This window comes from Galeopterus variegatus, unplaced genomic scaffold (genome assembly GCF_000696425.1).
Source record: "Galeopterus variegatus unplaced genomic scaffold, G_variegatus-3.0.2 Scaffold520, whole genome shotgun sequence".
NCBI lineage: Eukaryota > Metazoa > Chordata > Mammalia > Dermoptera > Cynocephalidae > Galeopterus > Galeopterus variegatus.
The window spans coordinates 454637-475212 of NW_007726631.1; the positions used below are offsets into that span (position 1 = coordinate 454637).

The 20576-nt window shown below is 39.3% G+C and overlaps 1 protein-coding gene across 2 annotated transcripts in view; it reads left to right on the forward strand.

Moving 5' to 3' along the window:
• B4GALT6 (UDP-Gal:betaGlcNAc beta 1,4- galactosyltransferase, polypeptide 6) overlaps positions 1 to 20576 on the forward strand; it is a 65197-nt gene that overhangs the window by 22384 nt on the left and 22237 nt on the right. Inside the window, exons 3-4 of one of the 2 annotated variants that reach the window (XM_008569613.1) lie at positions 2726 to 2839; positions 15719 to 15843. In XM_008569613.1, the coding sequence (XP_008567835.1) occupies positions 2726 to 2839; positions 15719 to 15843 (239 nt within the window). The remainder of the gene's footprint in view (positions 1 to 2725; positions 2840 to 15718; positions 15844 to 20576) is intronic. The other variant, XM_008569614.1, reaches the window with a different exon arrangement.

Sequence of the window (20576 nt, forward strand, 5' to 3'; positions counted from 1 at the left end):
TGGAGCATTTCAGATTTTAGATTTTCAGATAAGAGATGCTCAACCTGTATTATTTCTTTGATCATTTGTCTTCCTCCTATTTTTTGTTCCTTCTTTTTGAACTACTATTATTTGGATTTGTGGCTCCTGAAAGAATCCTCTAATTTTATTATCTTTTCTCTCCTGTTTTCCAATTCTTTCTCTTTTCTTTCTACCTTCTGGAAGATTGCTTTGACTTTATTACAATCCTTTGATTTGATTTTTAATAATTGGGCAAACTTATTTTTAATTTTTAAGAATCATTTCTTGTGTTTGATTTTTTTTCTTTTCTTATTGTGTCCCTGAAATAAGAATGCTTTATCTCCCTTTCAAATGAAAAAAAAAATGGTACAAGTTGTATTATTAAGCAGCAAAATCTATTTGTTGATTGAAGATAAAATAGGTAACTCTAGGGTATAAATCAATGAATTTGAGAGTTATCACAAAACTCATAACAAAAGTATTCTTAATCATTTTTGGTGGAAGCAATAGAAACCTAATTCATGCTTAGAGCACTAGCTCCTACCACTACTAAAGTAGGAATCCCCCAAAAAGGAGAAGCCTTTTTAAAAAATATTACTTGAAATTTGAGAAACTTGATAGATATATTTTTAAAAAGCATCTTAAGGAAAGAATCAGAACTTTATTGGACTGCCCTACAGTTATTTTATTTTTGGTGTCTTTAAATCTTTCAGATACATATGGTTGAGATATAGAGTCTGGGAAACTAGAGAAGTTTCTTTTCTTTTTTTTTTTTTCTTTTTGTCTTTTTTCGTGACCGGTAACGGGATCGCAACCCTCGGTGTTGCGCCCGTACCGTGACCGGCAACAGTATCGCAACCCTCGGTGTCGCGCCCGCACTGTGCTCAACCAGTGAGCGGACCGGTCTCTACATGGGATCCGAACCCTCGGCGGGAGTGCCACCACGCTCCCAAGCGCCACACTCTACCGAGTGCGCCACTGGCCCGGCCCACTAGAGAAGTTTCTATGGTCTTGGTCTGAGTATACAAAACAATTAATGTCCACTGAATCTCTTCTCCCCTCTGTGGTTTGGAGGATTTTCCTTATTAAATGCTTTCCAAAGCTCCTCCAGAGAGAGGCACTGGGGAGGCTTCTCCCACTGGAGCTTTCCCACTTCCTGGTAGAATAGGCCCCAGCAGCTGGACCATCATTGGTCTCTGTTGATCATGTTGGGGTTTTCTGGCAATACAGTTATCTTAACACCTTGCTGATGCCCTGTCAAATTCATGCCTGGGATTTCCATGCAGTCCTTTGGAACTGGACCTTCTCCTCCAGCTTCTTTCTCTTCCTTGGTACCAGGCCTGGAGCCTTTGTTTATCCCCATCAACCTCTGCTTAGCAGCGTTGGCAAGGCCCTCTTCCTTAGAAGGACTTGGAGGTGGGGTGAGTCTCTTCGCTCTGAAGTGCTGTCCTGACTCCCAGCTTGCATCCCCATCAGCTCTGTTTTGATGGTGAATGAATATTTATGTGAGGCAAAGGTGTATGGGGGAGGTGCTTAGTTTTCTTTGGCTCTTCTCACATACTTTATATATCCAATTTGCAGGATTCTGCTATTTTTCCACGGGTCAGAGGGTTTAGTCTTTCTCATTGGAGCAGATCACTAGAGACTGAAAGAATATGTTCATTTTCCTAAAATACCTGCTAGAGTTTCATTTTCTGTGGTTCATGGTTTGTGATCCAGGAGACAGACAGTAGTTTAATCAGCTGTTTCTGTCTCTCATTTCTTACTCACTGCATGTTGATCTCATTCTCTTAGGCCAGTTTCCTCTACATAGGATATGAAATGTGATCTCTCTGGTTCCATGGTCAAAAATCCTAAGGCTCTGACTGTCTCATGTTGGGTCAGGTGCTCATTTCTAAATTCAGTCATAGCCACCGTTAGTAAATATTTATATGGACCAGAGATTGTTCTAAGCACTTAATATATTTTATCTTATTGAAATCTGCAAACAACAATATGAGGCATAGGCATGGATGAGAAACTACTTTATATCTTGCCCTGTATTACAGAGCTGGTTGGTAGGTGTTGGAGCAAGAGTTTGAACTTCAGGCATTTGACTTTGGTGCTCTAAACCACTGCCCTGTACAGGTATAATTTGCTGACTCTAAAGATAATGTACCTAATGTAATAATAGCTCCAAGTCTCCCTATAGACTGCAGCCCATTGGCTGGGAATGACTAATTTAAAGGTCTAGAATGGGCTGTATTACAGAAGTAGGTTAAGTGGGTAAATCTCAGTTTCTGAAGCGTGAGGTGGTGAGAAAACGTTACTCCCACCCCTCTGCTGTGTGGTTGGTTGCTAGTAGCAGTGTGCTGTGATTGCAGGATCGTTCAGCACACCCTTGGCTGTTTGGTAGTGGAGAGGATTCACTGGTGTACTTTCACATTCCCTTTAGCTCTGGCTCAGCCAAGGGAGGGATGGGAACAGGTGCTCTCATATGGTTGCAAATGGAATTGGTAGGTTTGTATGCAAGGAGAAGGGTATGCCATTCTCTAGACCTCTCTTGGGAAATCATGCTGAGAGGTCCACTTCAGCAGCGGTTTGCTTTTCTCTAGTTCTTTATAGATGATTGCTTTTAAGTACTTCTGTAGATTGCATATTGTAGTCTTCTTGCAGTGATGTATTTCATACTAGGGGCAAAGCAAAAGGCAATTTTTCAGTTGTAACTTTTCTCTCTCTCTCCAAGATTATCCAGAAGGCAATAATTCAAGTGATTATCTTGTTCAAACAACAACGTATCTTCCGGAAAACTTCACATATTCAGCATACCTCCCCTGCCCAGAAAAACTGCCTTACATGCGTAAGTGTGATCTATAATTTTGACTTAACTGTTTACTTGTATTATAATAAAATAATAAAACCAGATAATTTGAACACATCAGGATCAGATCATGACTGTAGGTGCTAATGTTCATATTATGCAGCATGTTATTTGATTTTTTTTTTAAACTACTTTTTTTGAGGAAGAGATTGAAAAGCTGAAGAAAAATACAAAAGAGAAAATGATAAATACCCATATTTCTCCCATCCATATTTAAAAACTAATTCTTTGGCTTGTTTATTTACAAACTCTTCTAAAACAGTATTCAAGAGAGTAATTAATGTGTAGACTCCTTCTCAAAATATTAGAACATTACAGATTAAGCTAATGTTCTTTGTGACCACCATTCTCAATGCCAGTTCCCCACCCTTCTCCAGAAGTAACCTCACCTTTATTGTGAGTTTGGTGTATATTCTTACAGGTTATTTTAAAATTATTATTTATTTATATAGATAGAAAATATATAGTGTTTTAGATGTTTTAAGAATTTATGTAAGTGGTCTTATAAATTACATTTTGTTCTGTAACTTGCTTTTTTTTTAACTTAATTTTTTGAGGACTACCCGTGTTATTACATGTAGATCTAATTTATTTCCCTTAACTATTATGTCTTTGTATAAATGTACCACATTTCCTTTACCTGTTTCTCTGCCGATGCATAGTTAGGTTGTTTCTGCTTTTCTGCTACCACAAAATAGCAAACTTTTTTTTTTTTTTTGCTACAAAGAGCAACATAGTACAGACTTTCTGCATATATGCACTGTGTACTTGATGGTTGATGCCAGAGGTAAAATTGCTGAGTTGGTTGATCAGTTTTTCCAGATTTTCTCAAATTGCTCTCCAGAGCAGCTGTACAAATTCATATCCCCAATAGCAAAACATGAACATACCATTTTGATATTGACAGACTTTAGTTTTTGCTCATCTGATAGATTAACAAATGGTATCATTATTTCAATTTTCACCTTCCTCATTTCTAGTGAGTTTGAGTAACTTTTTATAGGTTTGTGATTTTTAATTTTCTGTGCTGTGATTTGCTCAGTCATGGGCTTTATCAGTTCCTTATTGGTTAGTAGGTGTTTGTATTGATCTGTAGGAGTTCTTTCAATTTCTGCAGTGACATGTTGTCTGCTGTGTGTGTTGGAACAGTCTTGGGCTTGTGTTTTCATTGTGTTTATGGAATCTTTTATTTTACAGATGTTTAAAATTATGATTTCAAGTGTATGAATCACTTTTATTGTTTTTCTTAAGTTTTTCTTACTTCTAAGGCCATACAAATACCTTTATTTCCTTATAATAATTTTACTATGTTGTTTTTAACTTTTGTGCATAATATGTGGTAGTGATCAACCTGCTATACTTTAAACATATAATTTTTCAAAATTATGAAGATAATTATCGTTATTTAAAAATACACTGTACTCCCAGCATTTGGAAGCCACCATGGCTATTATTTTGGCATTTTTTTCTTTGTATTATCTTCTCTGCCCCCATCCAATGATTTTAAGCATACTTTGTACATGGAAGTTTGTATCTTGATTTTTATATGATTAAAGATTTAAATATCTTTTACTTCCTTTAGAATTGCTTGTTTATCCCTATGGTCTAATGTCCTTAGTATCTATGTGGGTTTCTTATGTCTTTATCTGAGTTTTCTTTCCTTTTTTTTTTTTTGATGGCTGGCTGGTACAGGAATCTGAACCCTTGACCTTGTTAGAATACTGCACTGTAACCTACTGAGCTAACTGGCCAGCCCTACGTGAGTTTTCTTTATTGAGGAAATTAGGCTTTGTCTGTCATATTTGTAGGATTTTTATTTTCAGTTTACTGTTGATAAATATTATTTATCTATAAAAAAAATTTACCTTTTAATACCACCTATGGCCATGGTTTTCAAACTTGAGGGTTTATCAGAATCGCCTGGATGGTCTTGTAAAACACAGATTGCGGGCCCCACCCTCGGAGTTTCAGATTCAGTAGGTCCAAGGTGGTGCCCGAGAATTTTCCTTTCTAACAAGTTCTGAGGTGATGCTGACACTGATGATCCTTGGGCCACATTTGAGACCACTGATCTAGAGTTAGTGGATCTCATCCCTGGCTGCACAATAAAATCACCCAAGGAGCTTTTATGATTCTGGGGCCCAGCCGCTAAGTTTCTGGTTTTATTGATCTAACCTGGGCCCTGGGCACTGGTATTTAAGAAAACAAAAACAATTTCTCAGGTGGTTCAGCCCTTGCTATCTCTGTGTTATCACGTAATTGAGAATGAAACTTGGTGATTTGTGTGGCTGTATGCTTGTCATGACTTTGTTATTGCAGCCTTGTTTTCCTAAAGATGAATGTTTTTGTCTGTGCAATACTGAAACCAGTGGGTAATGTTCTGTTGAAATACTGATTACAATAATTTCATCTTCATAATTTGCATATGCACGGGTTTATCGTTTTAGGAGATCTTTCTGTTCTTGGTTAAGTTGCCATTTTCTTAATTAGTACTTTATGGGTACTAATAAAACTCTGTTTAAAAGCATCTGCCTGCCAGGCCCTCATGCTGTCGCTTCTCTCTCCAGTCCCCTAGCTCATTGTGGACACCTCTCTCACAGTGCTTGAGAGAGTGCATCATGGCTGCTGTGTGCAGCCTTTTTGCTGGGGTTCTTGGTGCTACTGCTGCTTCCCTTTGCTTCCCTTAGAGTCTTGCATTCTTTTACAGGAGAGGCTTATGTGAGTTTGGCCAGTCACCTTTTCACCACAGGCCTTCATGGACTGCCAGCTTTGGATCCAGCACCAATCCCGTGTCCAGTTAGCAGTGGCCAAAGTGACAGGGTTATTTGGTAGAAAATATGGCCACATACAGATAACATAAAAAGGGGCTGTGGATACAGCCAGCGTAATGAGGCTTCTGCCAGTTGAGCTTTCCATGAGCCATGCAGAGGAGCCTCTTCACTAGTCCTGTGACCTCCGCAAAGTGGATCATCAGTTTACTTCTCTGTAAAACCTGGAATTATAATATGAGAGTACACCAAAAAGTTCATGGAAAGATTTGTATAATCTTTTAATTATATTTTTCCATGAACTTTTTGAAGTACCCTCATATCAACTTCAGAGTGCTGTGAAGATAAAACGAAGGATAGTACTTGAAGCTTGATAGATGTTAATTTAGTTCTCCCTTTCCTTCTTTCTAACTTGAATGATGGAGCCAGACTTTATAGTGGTCAAGGGGATGAGAAACCTAAGAGAAATATGTGTAGTTAAGTTTTATGCTTAGCCATGCATCCTTAATTTTTTTTTTAATTAACAGGATATTTCCCATTGATGATAGAAAACAACGTAATAAAATATCTAAGTGTAAAACCTTATTATAATACCACATAAAATAATTGACTATTATCTCTCCCTCAATAATAGTTAGAATCTATATAAGAATAAGATCTACTTGGATGAAAACCATTCAAGTATGAATGATACTTAATTTACCTATAATCACCAAAAGTGAAGTTAACTTAAAATTGGTATGTTTGAGTATCTAGTTGTAAATCCTTTTTGATTTTTCCCTAACGTAGCAACAGAACTCCTGGCACTGGCTTTCCATAAAGTTTGAATTTTTCAAATTGACATTCAGATAAAACATATTTTATGGGTTTCAGCAGTGTTTCATATTCAATAGTGGTTAATTACACTATGAAATCTATTTTAATGCATATTATTTATATGAGTGAGTACTTCTTTGTTATTGTTAGTATTTATAGATTCTCCAGAGGCAATCCACTTTCAGCTTTATTGAATTTATGTAGGTCTCCTCACACTAACAAAGTAAATAGAAGTTTCGCCCTATCTAGAGCTAAAAATAAGTGCTTACTGTGGATGTTTTGAATTTGATTTTTCTAGGTGAGGTAGAAATGGAATATGTCAGGGCCGGCCCAGTGGCGCACTGCTACAGTGCGCCGCTTGGGAGCGCGGCGGCGCTCCTGCCGAGGGTTCGGATCCCACATACAGACCGGTTCCGCTCACTGGCTGAGCGAGGTGTGGGCGCAGCACCTAGGTTTGCGATCCCGTTGCCGGTCCCGGTCCGGTACGGGCGCGACACTGAGGGTTGCGATCCGTTGCCGGACACGAAAAAAGACAAAAAAGGAAGGAAAAAAAAAAAAAAGAAATGGAATATGTCAGTTGCATACGCTGCATTGAAATGAAGATAGACTTACCTTTAGTCTTTTTATCTTTTAATTCTTATTCAAATGGAATACCTTTGCAGTGACTTTTATATATTCCGTCCTTACTGTTTGTGGAATAATTCCCTTTATGGTTTAACTGTGAGCGTTTCCACAGTTGCTAACCTTATGAATATAACGAAAGCTACAAGGACTTCTTGAGATGAATTTAAATAATTCAAATGAAAGTCAGCAAAGAAGGAAAAGATAAGCGAATAAATTTCAGAAAAGCTCACATAATGCTTATTGTGACAAAGCATCATACAGATGCTTACTGTGGAAAAGAGAGATGGGAACCATTTTAGAGTAAACAAGCAGTTGTTGAACAGCTGCTGTGCAGCAGACCCTGTGTTGTTCAGAGGGGAAACAAAGGCAGAGGAGAAAGCTGCTGCAGGTGATCCTGTGTGTGTCGGCTAGGAGCAGGTAACACTCAGAGAAGGGCAGGGTGCTGCTATGAGAGGTTATGCATGTGACAAAGAGGAGACAGCAGTTAATTCTGGAAGGAAAAGGAAGACATCGGGGTTGGGGGCATTGGAACTGGTCTTGCAAGAGCTCACTAAGTAGCTGAGAGAGAACAGCGTCAGGGCAGGAGACTATGTGTGTCTGGAATGGAGAATGGTCTGCTCCGACTAAAGTGGGTTTGTAAGGGGGGCATGTGGGAAATGAAACTGGACAGGGTTGTGGGAGGTAAAGGCCCTGTGTAAAAGCTAAGGAATCCAAGGGCTGCGTGGGTCCCATGAATCCCTAGGCATCCATGAGATGGGCTTTGGAGGAGCAGAGCCCTGAGCTTGTATGCAAAGGGTTGATGTGTGAGCCCGTGTGCATTTCAGGTGAGAATGCATGATTTTCAATGAGTCTAGGGACAAAGAAGGGTTGAACAAAAATACTACTTTAGAGAAATAGAGAACCACTGAAGGCTCTAGGCAGATAAATGATGGACTAGGATTGTACTTCAGAAAGATTACTCAGATGAGGAGTTGGAAATTGGTGAGAAAGGGGAAATCCTGGAATCAGAGAGACCAGTGAGAAGCTTGCTGCAGGTCACCGAGAGGAAAGGAAAAGGGCATGTGCCAAGGCTATGGCATCGGAAAGAGGAGGCAGCACAAAGAAGCAGCTACAGGGTGCCACTGGCTGGATGTAGCAACCAACTGAGGGATCAGGGTTGATTTCCAGGTTTCTGACTTTTGGTGACCATTAACTGCAACAAGCCATACAGGATAAACATCATATTTGGAAAATGGGGAAGTTAATGAGTTCAATTTGGGTGTGTTTTGTTTGAAGTTCAGGAGTTAACTTGGGGTCTAAATTTCTTGGGAGAGATCTGGACTGGAGATAAGAGGAAGTGGGGCTGTAAGAGAGCCAAGAGCGGGCCCTGAGGTCCGCACCCCAGGTGAGCAGTGGTCAGTAGAGAAGAGGAACAGTCAGGGATGTAGGGAAGTCAGAGAATGGTGTCCCGGGGACAGTGAGGAGAGAGTGTTCTGTCTTGTCACATATCTCAAAGAAAGCAGGTAGAATGAGGAACGCGAAAAGGCCATTGAACTTGGCACCTAGAAGACTAATGTGGCACACAGCAAGCACAATTTCAGTAGAGTGACGGGGGGCAAGAAGCAAAGTATACTGTTCTGAGAAGAGAATCAGAAGTGTGTAAGGGAAGGAGAATGGGGGTGAAGAATCTGTGGGGAGGTGGGGTTAAGAGAAGAACTCTTAAGAAGAGATAGATTTGAGCATGTTTTAGGCATTCTGGAAAGTATCGGGAGAAAAGAAGAAGCATAAGGGAAGTCTCCATAGAGCCAGGTTAGAAAGTGAAAGGAAACAGAATATCCTCAGGGTGAAGATTAGCCTTGGAAAGCAGTAGATCCACCCTTTCCTGAGGCAAGACTATGGTTCATTTAGAGATGAGGCAGAGAAAGTTAAGGGGTTCATGCCTTTTGTTCTGTGTTCCTGATAAAGTAGCTATCTGTGTATGAGGGGGCGGCCAAGAAGGACTGAGCAGCTTGAAAGGGAAGAGTAAATATTTTAAAAGTTGCTGTTAAAAGGAAATGAAAAGTGGAGTCAACTCATTATAAATTAAAAGACGACTAACAGGTTAGCCTAGAGAGCCCCACCTTGGGGCCAAAATGCACAAATAACGTGACACTTGTTTTTGTTGAAAGCTTAATCTGTTTGAGGCAATAAAATAGGTATTATCACTCAGATGATGGGATTAATCTATGTGCTTATGTGATTTTCTTCAATGCTGTTTATTAGGTGGAGAATTCCAGCATGGAAAATTGCTGCTCCAAGCATGGAAAATTGCTGCTCTGAGGTTGGGGTCGGCAGCCTAGGTGTGGCAGGTTGGGAAGGGAGGGAAAATAAGAGTGTTGGCGAGTGTACAGGTGCTATGATCATAGAGTTGTGTTTCTCCAAGTGTGGTTCTAAGGTGACCTGTAGCAGAATCAACTGGGATGCTTGTTAAAACCGCAGGCCTCTAAGCCAAACAGACTTATAGCAAAAGTCAGCGTTCTTGGTTGCAAACCACATGTGTTAGTCCATTTGTGTTGCTGTAACAGAAATACCTGAGACTGGGTAATTTATAAAGAACAGAGGTTTATTTGGCTTACGATTCTGGGACAACTGCATTTGGCTCAGGCCTCAGGCTGTTTCTGCTCATGGCAGAAAGTGGCAGGCAGCCAGGGAGTACAAGTGGATCACCTGGCAAGAAGAAGCAAGAAAGAGAAAGAGGGGAGGTGCCAGGTCTTTAAACAACCAGCTCTCACGGGAACTAATAGAGCAAGATTTCACTCATTTATCCCCCCACCTAGGGAGACCATTAATCCATTCATGAGGGATCTGCCCCCATGACTCAGTCAGTTTCCAACAGTGCCACATTCGAGATCAGATTTCCACATGAATTTTGGCGGGGACAACACGTCCAAACTCTATCACCACAGAATATACTTTAAACCAGAATATCTGGTTTACGAGGAAAAAGAATCCATGAAAAGGTATCACATAGCCCAGAGAAAACCTGGGTGTCCAGAGAGTTAGGTTCAGAGGCTGAGCAGTCAGATCGAGGCCCAGATCACCTTGTGAAGCATTACCTACTGCTTGAGATTATAGCTCCCACCAGCTGTACTCAGGTCTGGAGACCAGAAGTGCCACTACCTGGTTCCGCTAAAGCCAGAAGCTTCTGCCACCACCTCTTTTTTTTGGACTGGTAAGGGGGTTGCAACCCTTGGCACGGTGTCGTCCACACCACGCTCAGCCAGTGAGCGCACTGGCCATCCCTATATAGGATCCGAACCCGCGGCCTCGGCTCTACCAGCACCACACTCTCCCAAGTGAGCCACGGGGCCCGCCCTCTGCCACCACTTTTACTGACAGATAGTTTTGCAATGTGCCCCTGTCCTCACATTGGTTACTGCTACTTCGAAGTCTCCAGTGTATCTGGTCATGTAATTGCTTCTGCCTGGGAGAGGGATGTGGAGTGTGGGTTCTAGTTTCTTCCTCTGAGAGGCAGGACTCAAGGATGGGCAGTTCAATCAGCTGAAATGTGTTCAGATAAAGCTGGTGGCCACAGACATGACCCATGGGCATCTACTGACACATAAGCTTTGACGATGGGGCTGGTCACCTGTATTTTAAACAAGCACACCTGGTAATTCATGGGCACACCACCCAAATTAGCAAACCATTTTATTAGGAGGCCAGAGAGGAAAAATGGGGATATGGCAGAGAGGATTTAAAGTGTTCACTAGGTTGAAGAGAGTGTTTTGTGGGTGCGTGGGGATGGTGGGAAGGTGAAAGGGAAGGGGGCTTTAATGAGAGGAGGCAGTGTCAGAGTTGAAAGCAGTCAGTTCTAGGTGACTGTGATTCTCAGGGTGTGGGCACAGAGCTGGGTACATAATGATCATGTTCATGGAGGGGAGGGCACCTGTCAGTGAATGGGGTTGGATGGTGGAACGTGTATTGCTAAAGGTCATAAACTTCAAAGAAGCTAAATTCATGAAAGAAGAAAGTAGATGGTTATCTGTAAGGTTTAGGTATGAGTCTGCAGAATACTTTCTTTTATTTCTGGCCTCAAGATTCTAGACCTAGGAAAGTGAGTACTTTTCAATTAGCACAGCTTGAAAGGAAGGATATTGTTACCTTCTGATGAGGAACTGGAGCGGGGTAGTATTCTAGAAAAAACATTGAGGTACAGTGTATGGAAATTTCTTGGCAATTGAATGGTTCCAGAAAACACATTTGAAAAGGCAGAAGGAGTGTATGATAAACCATATTTTCTTGACAGACTTGTCATCAATTTTGTAGTGGCATTTTGGAAATGAGAAGGAAGCAGCACATTCAATGCCCATATTGTAGAGTATGTCCCTGTGTCAGCATGCCTAAACCTGAATGAATGTGAGTCGGAATTAAGGAAGTACAGTGGTTGTGGAGTATGACTTTAAAGGAGGAAGTCTGAGAGTAGGAAAACAATTTGGAAGAATGTACTAAAGGGTACCAGGTCCCCAGGAATGGACCCAAAGGTTCATTGGGTGGATTATGAGGCAAAGCTGGAAACAGACAACAAAGATTGTTAACTGGAGGTTAGTTAGCCCTTCAGAGCAAAACAGGAAAGAACCATAAGCAAGGGAGGAAAATGGGTGTTAAGAACTATGTATTGTGGTCCGATTAGGAGACAGGTACTTGGGCTGTACAGAAGGCTGTTATTTTGGGTCACCTACACGTGGGACATATTTTGCACAAATGTCTTAAAGACATTTTAGCACCTGATAGAGCCAGGGAGTGGCAGTGCAGGTAGGAAGGAAGCAGGGGAGAGACAGAAGTGGACGTAGCCAGCTTGGCTGTTCTCATTCATTCATTTGTCCTGTGTCCAGGCATTGCGCTTGGCATTGGGGATGTGTGACTGAAAGCCACTCTAATGTTTAGAATGCATGGGTTTGGTCACTTCAAGAGTTGAGTAAGAAATCGTTTGTTAAGCAGAGATTATAAAATTCTAGAAGGTTTGAAGTAGACAGTGTGTAGTGTTGGATTCAAAGAGGACAGTTGGTGGCTGATGGCAGGATGATTCACGTAACTGTCCTGCTTCAGAGCTGTGCTCAGGAGGCGGCACCGAGGGTTAGGGGAGGGAACATGCCATTTTATCATAAAAATTCTTTTCTGGCTTTAGAGAGGAATTCACCCCAAGGGACATTTCTAGGGGAAATTCAGGCAAATCTCCGACACTGTCATCAGAGATTTGGGCTGTGCACATTTGAAACCCTCAGGGTAAAACAGAGACAGAAGCCAAAGGATCCAGAATTAGGCTTTAGATACCAAAAAAAAAAAAAAAAAAAAAAAAAAAAAAAAAAAAAAATAGAGATAGACCCGAAACTGTGTGAAGTAGTCATTTTAAACTCTTGATTTAAGAGACAACCCTCTGCCTAGAGAATGTGCCTTAAATTTTACTTGAAATGTGAGAAAATTGTAAACATAAGAAATTCATATGGACTGAGTATTTATTTTAAGATTATATTTTAATAGAAAAAATAATGTTCTAATCATGTTATGTGATCCAGTATAATCCACACCACAGTAAGCCTTTCCTTTGGGCCCAGTGGGCCCATGCACACCCAGCAGACTTCAGGGAGGCAGTTACGTGTCTTGCAAACTCAGCATTAGGAAACTATAGTAAATGTCATACATAACCAGTGGGGAAACTAGGTCCTTCTCTCAATTACCAGAGGTAGTTTGGCACACAGACTTTGTTGTCAAGACTGGAAGGCAGCACATGACTGACTGGAATTCCCTGCTCTTCACCTTGACCCTCTAGGAATCGGCAAGCCTACTTCTCTTCATTCCTCCTGCTCTTTCCTTTCTATCCCCAGCCCCTCCTTCAAAATAGAGAAATTCAGAATTTGGTGGATTATATCGTTTACATTTGTTTGCTGATTGATTGCACTCCCAGGTAAATGGATTTCAGCTAATATATTTATTTTTTGACCTTTAAATCTGTAACTGGGGAAAGCAAGCACTGGTTCTCAGTTGAGAATCTCAGATTTAGCACAGGTGGAGAGTGAAGACTCTCCGTGGAGCTCAGTAGATCCCGTGTCTTCAGTGCCCTTGAAATCTCAGTAGGTGAAATAAAGGGGCTGTCCTGGCTGATTGCTTACTCTGCAAGTAAAGAAGGATGGATGCTCTCCTGGCTTCACACATAGCAGGTGGTTGTCAGACACTTTTTGAAAGCACTGGAACGCTTTGAGTGAAACCTAAAGGGGACACCCAATAAGTAGAACAGATGAAAGTGGCCCTAGTGGGGGACCTGAGTCTTCCCTTTCCTAATCACAGGCTCCCCTCAAGAGGTTCCTTCCACTAAGGACAGTTTGGAAACCACGTTACCACTAGTTCATCTGCTGAGTGCTTTTTCCTGGCCAGTCTTTCTATAACATATCCTTTGGCCTTCCCTTCCTATGTACAGGATCTTTTTCTCCCTAACACCACTACCCCACTCCATTAATAGTGTTTATCCTTTCTCCTCTCTCTTTCTTTGATCACACTTTGACTTGTTCCCAGTGTTGGCAATGCCTGTCCTGGGAGGCCTGATTTCTTCCCTGCTATTTCCCAGCATAGTGATATTACTATTACTACTGGTATGACAACTTCATGCCACTGGGTCATGCCAGCAAGATAATAGGATTTCAGAGCAAAGAGCATTAAGCAGTCAGGAGGAAGGTGAACTTAGAGTGCCTCAGCTATTGGGGATAAGTGATGGACACAGGCAGCTCTCTCCTCTGAGGAGAAAGATATAAGGCCTGTTTCCTAATTAGCCATTGCATGAGTGTTGGAGATGGAAATTAAACTGCAAATGATGCTGGAGGAAACTGCTGACAATAATGATGATTATAGCTGTTGAAGCAATAAAGCTTGGAAAAAAGACAAAAAATTTGGTTTAACAGTGCACAAAGAATACCAGCTACAGTTACTTATATGAACTGCTTATTATTTAGTCTAATTACTATCATTTTAGCAATCATGCATACTGTTTAAACGTATCACATTTATTTGTGTGAATTTTATTTGATTACAGTGCTGGATTCTGTTTTTGTTAGCTGAGTCATGATGTTACATTGACTGCATCACTCTTACATTTGACTTACCCTTTCTCTGCAAGTTCATAGGTTTCTCTGTCCTTTAGGTAAATCTGACCTGTCTAAAATAAGCTAATGTGCATATCTTGTCACACTAAAGGGTGGGTATTTGGTGATAAAAGACCACAAACAGGCAGACATTAGAAGATTGCACATGTTTTCCTAGCTTACTCTGGGAAACAGGCATTTGCATTTAAAAATACTCTCTAGCATGCCTCAGTGCCAAGAGGAGCCTGTCTAGTTAGGATGGAGTGGGGATGGCAAGATAAGCCATCCTGAAAACCTTACAGAATATAGAATGGCAGGAGGAATGGGGCTTTCTGCGAGGAATTGAGTGTTTTTTTTAATGGGAAATTGTGGCTAAAAGAGGCTCAAAAGATGTGAATTTGTTGGTTTGTTTTTTATGAGATTTGGAGGTGAGAGAGAATTTGGCCGGAGGGCATTCCAGAGCAATTTGTACCTATTTGGAAGTTAACAGTTGACAATAAAACTGCTAAAAGATGATCTGTGGTTTCATTCTAGTAGCCTTTGATATACTGTTCTAAGTAAAATAGAAAACATTGAAGATAGCATTGCTTTGAAGGGATGTTAGTGATCATGCTGCTATTTTAATTCTATGGTGAAGATACAGTGGCTTCCTGATTCTTAGTTCTGTTTTTGACTGGTTTAATGGAAGGGGTTTTCTATTTGAGATTCATTCTTATGTCAATGGTATAGTTAGAAGAACTATTAGTAAAAACATCTCCAGTAATATATATTTGTTAATACAGAGTGGGTGCCTATTAGACCAGGAGCATTTTGGAAGTCCATGTTTTTTCAGTTTTGAATACCAAGGGGCATGATACATGTTAGGTGCTCAAAATAAATGTGTTGAATTGTGCTTGCAAATTCCCTCTTCAGAAATGTCGGTAGATAACAGTAATAGTAGGTAACATTTTTTGAATATACCTAGATCTAGCACTGTACTTGATCCTTCAGACAGACTGTTTCATCTGATGTATACAACTGCGTTGGGAGGCAGGCATTACTATCCTCTTTTGCAGAAGAGGAAGCTGAAGTACAGAGAGGTTAAATAATTTTCCCAATAGACAGAATAAACAGAAGCTAGGATTTAGATCCTGGTCAATGTAACTCCTTATTTAACTTTTAAGTACTGTGTCATTGTGTCCTCTATGTTGAAAATGTTGTAATTAAAAATAGTTTTAGAATACTTGAATAGTTCTTAAATTGCAATTATATGCTGTTATAATGATATGGAAGCATTTCCCAAAGAATATTAAAATATTTAGTATATTACTCAAAGGCAAAAAATTTATAGAAGGAATTTTATTTTCTTTGGCTGATTTATCAAACATAGTAGAGTGACTGTATAAATTAACATCTAAACTAAAAGTGAAAGGAGGTGCTATTAGTAATTCTGTGGTGATTACAGGAATAAACTGTACTGTCCTGTCAAATAAGTTATACCATCACCCTACTAATTGTTGTCTTGCTTGCATCTTTGAGGAAAAAATATTAAAACAATTCTTCATGTTTTTGACTTATAGGGGGATTCCTCAGTGTCAATGTAAGTGAAGTCAGTTTTGATGAAATTCATCACCTCTTCTCCAAGGATTTAGATATTGAGCCAGGAGGTCACTGGAGGCCTAAAGACTGTAAACCCAGATGGAAGGTGAGGCAGATTTTTTTCATAAGTAATGTGACTATTACTATGCATTTGAGAAAAAATGTGCTTGATTCAAAATATAAAGTGAAATACCTTTAAGTCTTGATAAATTTAAGACATCAAAACTTTTGTATTTAATGCATAGGTATTTATGAATATGGTTTAATAGTGTTACTTGTGAAGACTATAAATGTCCATACATATACAAAATATATGCCCATGTGTTCAGTCTCTTGGAGTTCCTTCCTGGTGTGTTAAATACGTGACTTGAGTTTGGCTTGGAAAATAGATTTCTGTTGTTGTTCTGTTCTGTTTGGAACAGAGGCTGTGATTTCTCTGCCTTTCTGCAGCAGTCCCTGATGATTACTGGCACCTGCAGGCATATCCCCACCAATTTCTGGAACCATGAGAACTCACTGGGAAGATATTGATATCCTGATTTTCAGTTGGGTCTAACACTGGGGTTTTCAAGCTCTGTTTTTTCTGAGTACAAGAATTCTAAAGAGGCTGCTCAGAGGTCACTGTGAGACTTGAAAGGGAGGGCATTAGGCTCTTCCCCTCTCTTTTAGTTTTTGATCTTTTTGATAGGTCAGAATTCTATTTTGTGTTTTGTTTGAAAAACTGTAGAGGGGTCCATCTGCCTCTGCTGCTTTAAAAATAATTGAAAACCATGGTATAAACCAGAATTGCTCTCAATACTACGAAATTGGTTAATAAGTGCATATTTATGTAATGCTGTCATGTTTGAGTAGGAAATGGCATTTACGTAATTCAAATGAAAACTGCAAATGATTAAATCAAATGTTGTGTCTAACCTTAATCTGGGAACAGTTTTCAGTTTTTCTTTTAAAATATTAGTATTCTAACATTTATATATAAGATAAAAAAAAATAACTGGTAGGAAAGAAAATTATATACTGTTAAATTCATGAAAAGGATTCTCTGACTTCATCGACCTTGAACTCTTCGTGTTTGGAGATGTGTATAATTTATATCTGCATCCCTAAGGCACAGCATATTGTCTTATGTAAGGTAGGCACTAAACACAATTTTGTTGAATTGACTTTATGAAATGAATAAATGCCTTTTTGGCCTTATTATAAATGATTAAATAAATGTTCAGCTTTCTTACTGCCTCAGACAAGTTGTGAAGCTGCTTAAATGGATTCCAGTACAAATTTTAGCAAAATATTCTATTTTATAATCACCTTATGCTATTTCCCAGGTCAAATTCATTTAATAAATGAACTTTTTCATACTTATTGATTTTCCTCACATTTATGTCTATATAAAATATGGCCCAATTTACATACATTCCACTTTTTAAAAATAGCCTGGGCAAATAAATTATTTTTAACATTTGGGTGATGTGTGTATGTTGAATGCTAATGAACAAAAAGGTGTACTCGATCACAAAGGCTGTGGGGTAGCATGGAGGTTGATGATATAGGACACATGGTGCCCCTCAGGTGTGCACTGGGTAGCATACTAGTAGAATAATTTAGGATCAGAAAAATTAAATATTCTTTTCCTTTTTTCATTGGTCTATACCAGATGGATTTTAAATTTTATAGTTTTCTTCTCATTTTATGGGAGACAGGTATCACATGAGTAATTTCTACTTTAAAGATATTAGTAGACTGTAAACTCCTTGTGAATCAGTAGGTTACAGTATTGAAAGGAATTTGTAGGAGCAAGCTAATTCAGGGGTCTAAAAATTAGCTTATTATATTTAGGAACTATGTGATAATTTTGCTCTTGTTTTAGCTTTTAGCAAACCCTTTTCAGAATACAGTCTCTAGTTCTGAGCTATGCAACTAAAGGTTTGAGGGGAATTTCGGAGATTATTCAGAGGTGAGCTATACTTGCCATATTTAATTAAATAATTTCTCCCCTGCCCATCCCTGCCTATTTTCATTCTAATAATTTCACATTCTAATATTGGAACAGAGGTGAGAGAGAGGGAAAGAAGTAATTAGATTTATGTTAAACATCTGCTAGCAACTTGATTCTTAATATTTGAGGCTCTTTTTTTTTTTTTTTTAATGAAAATCCCCAAAACAAAAAACCAACCAAGTTAATTGATGGCCAATTCATTAGAACTAAAATCTTCTGAAATTAGTGATTTCAGCAATTCCCAGGTATTCCTGAACACTGCAGGTCTGAGCTGAAGATTTCAGCACAGGTTGGACACTTCGTTAGAGGCAAGCTTATTTCTAAGAGGGAGGTTGGCAGAGGAAGAGGGTAATGTTTTTCAGGTCATTATAAATGAAGTGTTTACCTGTGACATTGCCTTTGCATTCAGAGTTCAGGTGGAGGGCTTGAACAACTTTGGTCTAAAACCTCTGTGCTTAAAGAACCAGGCAGCTGCTTGATGTTGTTATCTATTTAGAAGCCTGGAGTTCCATTTCTAGTCCACATTTCCTCAAAGATGGGTTTGAGTCATCTGTTTCAAAACTACCTGAAGCGTCTGATACAAATGCTGATTCTTTAGCTCAGTCCTCATTCATTCTGCTTCTGTCAGTGGGAAGGGATGGGAACCTGCATTTTTTATCATGTGCTTCCTGTTTGAGAATTGCTTCTGTGGGCACTGGAAATGAGGAGGAGGAGGAAGATGGAACTGAAAACACTGGAGGAGGATGAGGGCTTGGTAGTTACAGCTTCCTTCAGTCTTAGTCAGTGGCAGACAGCTAGATGCACTTTGAAGTAACAAAGCCTAAAGCCGTGTCATTTAGGGACACTGTAGCTGGTGATGTCCTTGAAGTTGAAAGTGGGACAAAAACTTGGTGGGGGAAATTTTTGCAGTAAACATTTTTCTTGATTGGCTTCTCATGGTGTGTGTAGGAGAAAATAAGCAGGAAAAAAAAAATAGGTGCATCAGTTCAGTAAGATTAGTGGTTTTAAAGTGGGAGCAAACTGAATGGGATTATTTTGCTTGAACGAGAGGTGGTGAGGAGAGATCCAGGAAGATGAAGTGTTTTTCCAGAAGATAATGACCAGATGTTCTGCATCTCCACTGGAGATGTATCAATAGGAGAGTGGCTCAAACAGCAAATTAGGCACATGGAAGAAAGAATGTCCTGAAACAAAGGCTATTAAACCTAAAAATAAATGATCAAAGAACACTGAGGTCTTTCTTTTTCTAGACACATGGTAAACTATTGAAAATGTCATTCCACAGCCACAAGGAAGGACATGCCAAATGAATTTTTAAGGTATTGTTTACTTTATTTTAATAAAAACTTTGCTTTAGGCATATTGTTCTCAACCTCTGATAACTGTTTCATTACAGTTTGGACATTTATTTGCTATTAAAATGTCAGTTTAACTTATTTGAATTTGCCAAGACACTGGTAATTTCTTTCCCCTACAACATTTTTAAATGCTTCGTTAGCAAAATTACTGTATTAGGGGCTATGACTTTGTTTATCCTTATATGTTCAACTCATCTCTCAGTGTAAGTTTATTTAATTAACATGGACTCTACAGCTATTTAATAGCCTGAAATATTGATAATTTGCCTTAACTGCTTTTATAGCGCAATTACATTATGTCATAGGTGGCCAACTTGTGGCCAAATGCAAAACTAGGAAGGATAAGTTTGATCCTTATTTTGCTAGAAGTTATCACACTGATACTGTTCAGATAAGTGGCAGAGATATGTACTCACCATGTAACTCCTTTCTCTCCTTGTGCTTTTCATAGCAGTTTTCAATCCTAGGGACCCCTGTACTGGTTTGGCAGTTGTATTGATTTGGGAATTCCTTGAATATGCCAAACATTGACACCAAAGCCCACCAGCAAGCCCCCACTTCATGGGGAGTTCCCAGCACCATCACTGGCATCGTGTAGGGGTAGGAAGGGAGTCTTGGATGATGGCTCTGTACTGCTGTGGCAGCCTTGTGGTCCTCAGGCTCCTCAGCCACGAAATACCTTATGGGACAAACTGAATGGGAATAGGAACCAAAGTAGCACTGGCAGAGGCACCAGAACCTCTTTAGTTCCTAACAGTTATTGCATATGAAATAATTAATATAAACATGAAAACATCAGCCTCGTAGCAGCCATTGTCTCTATTTTTACTGTCCCACCAGCATTAAGGGAACATGGGTGGTGGAGTTTCTAGGTTAGACACCTTCAATTTTACTACACCATATTGTTCTCTTTTTAAATAAAACTTTTTTTGCAGTACCTTTAAGGGTTGTTTATTTATTTAAAAATATTTTTCTTTATTGAAACATAATTGATTGTACATATCTGTAGAGTACTGTGTTGAATTTTAGTACCTGTGTAATATGTGATGCTTAGTCAGGACAATTAGTATATTCAACATTACACAATGTGATCATTTTTTGTGGTCCCTTTACTTATTTCTCACTGTCCCCCCCCCCAGTAACCTCAGTTCTATAAAACTATTTTAATAACTTAAAAGTTTATCCCATTTATGATCCTGGTAATGTAAAATACACAGGTAAATGTTACTATTTTCTGTTGATGACATCTAATGCCATGTCCTGATTTTACAGGTAGGATTAGGTCCAAACTTATGCATTCTCAGTTATTTACGTTTATTCATTCATTAGTAAAATTTATTTGGTGTAGGTAAAATTAATGTTCTTACATAATTTTCTGTTATAGCCAGTTTAAACTGTATTAAAAAATTGAGAATATAGAGTGACACAGAGGTATTTTAAAGTTTCACTGTTAATGTTCTTTGATAACCTAATGATTTTAAAGTT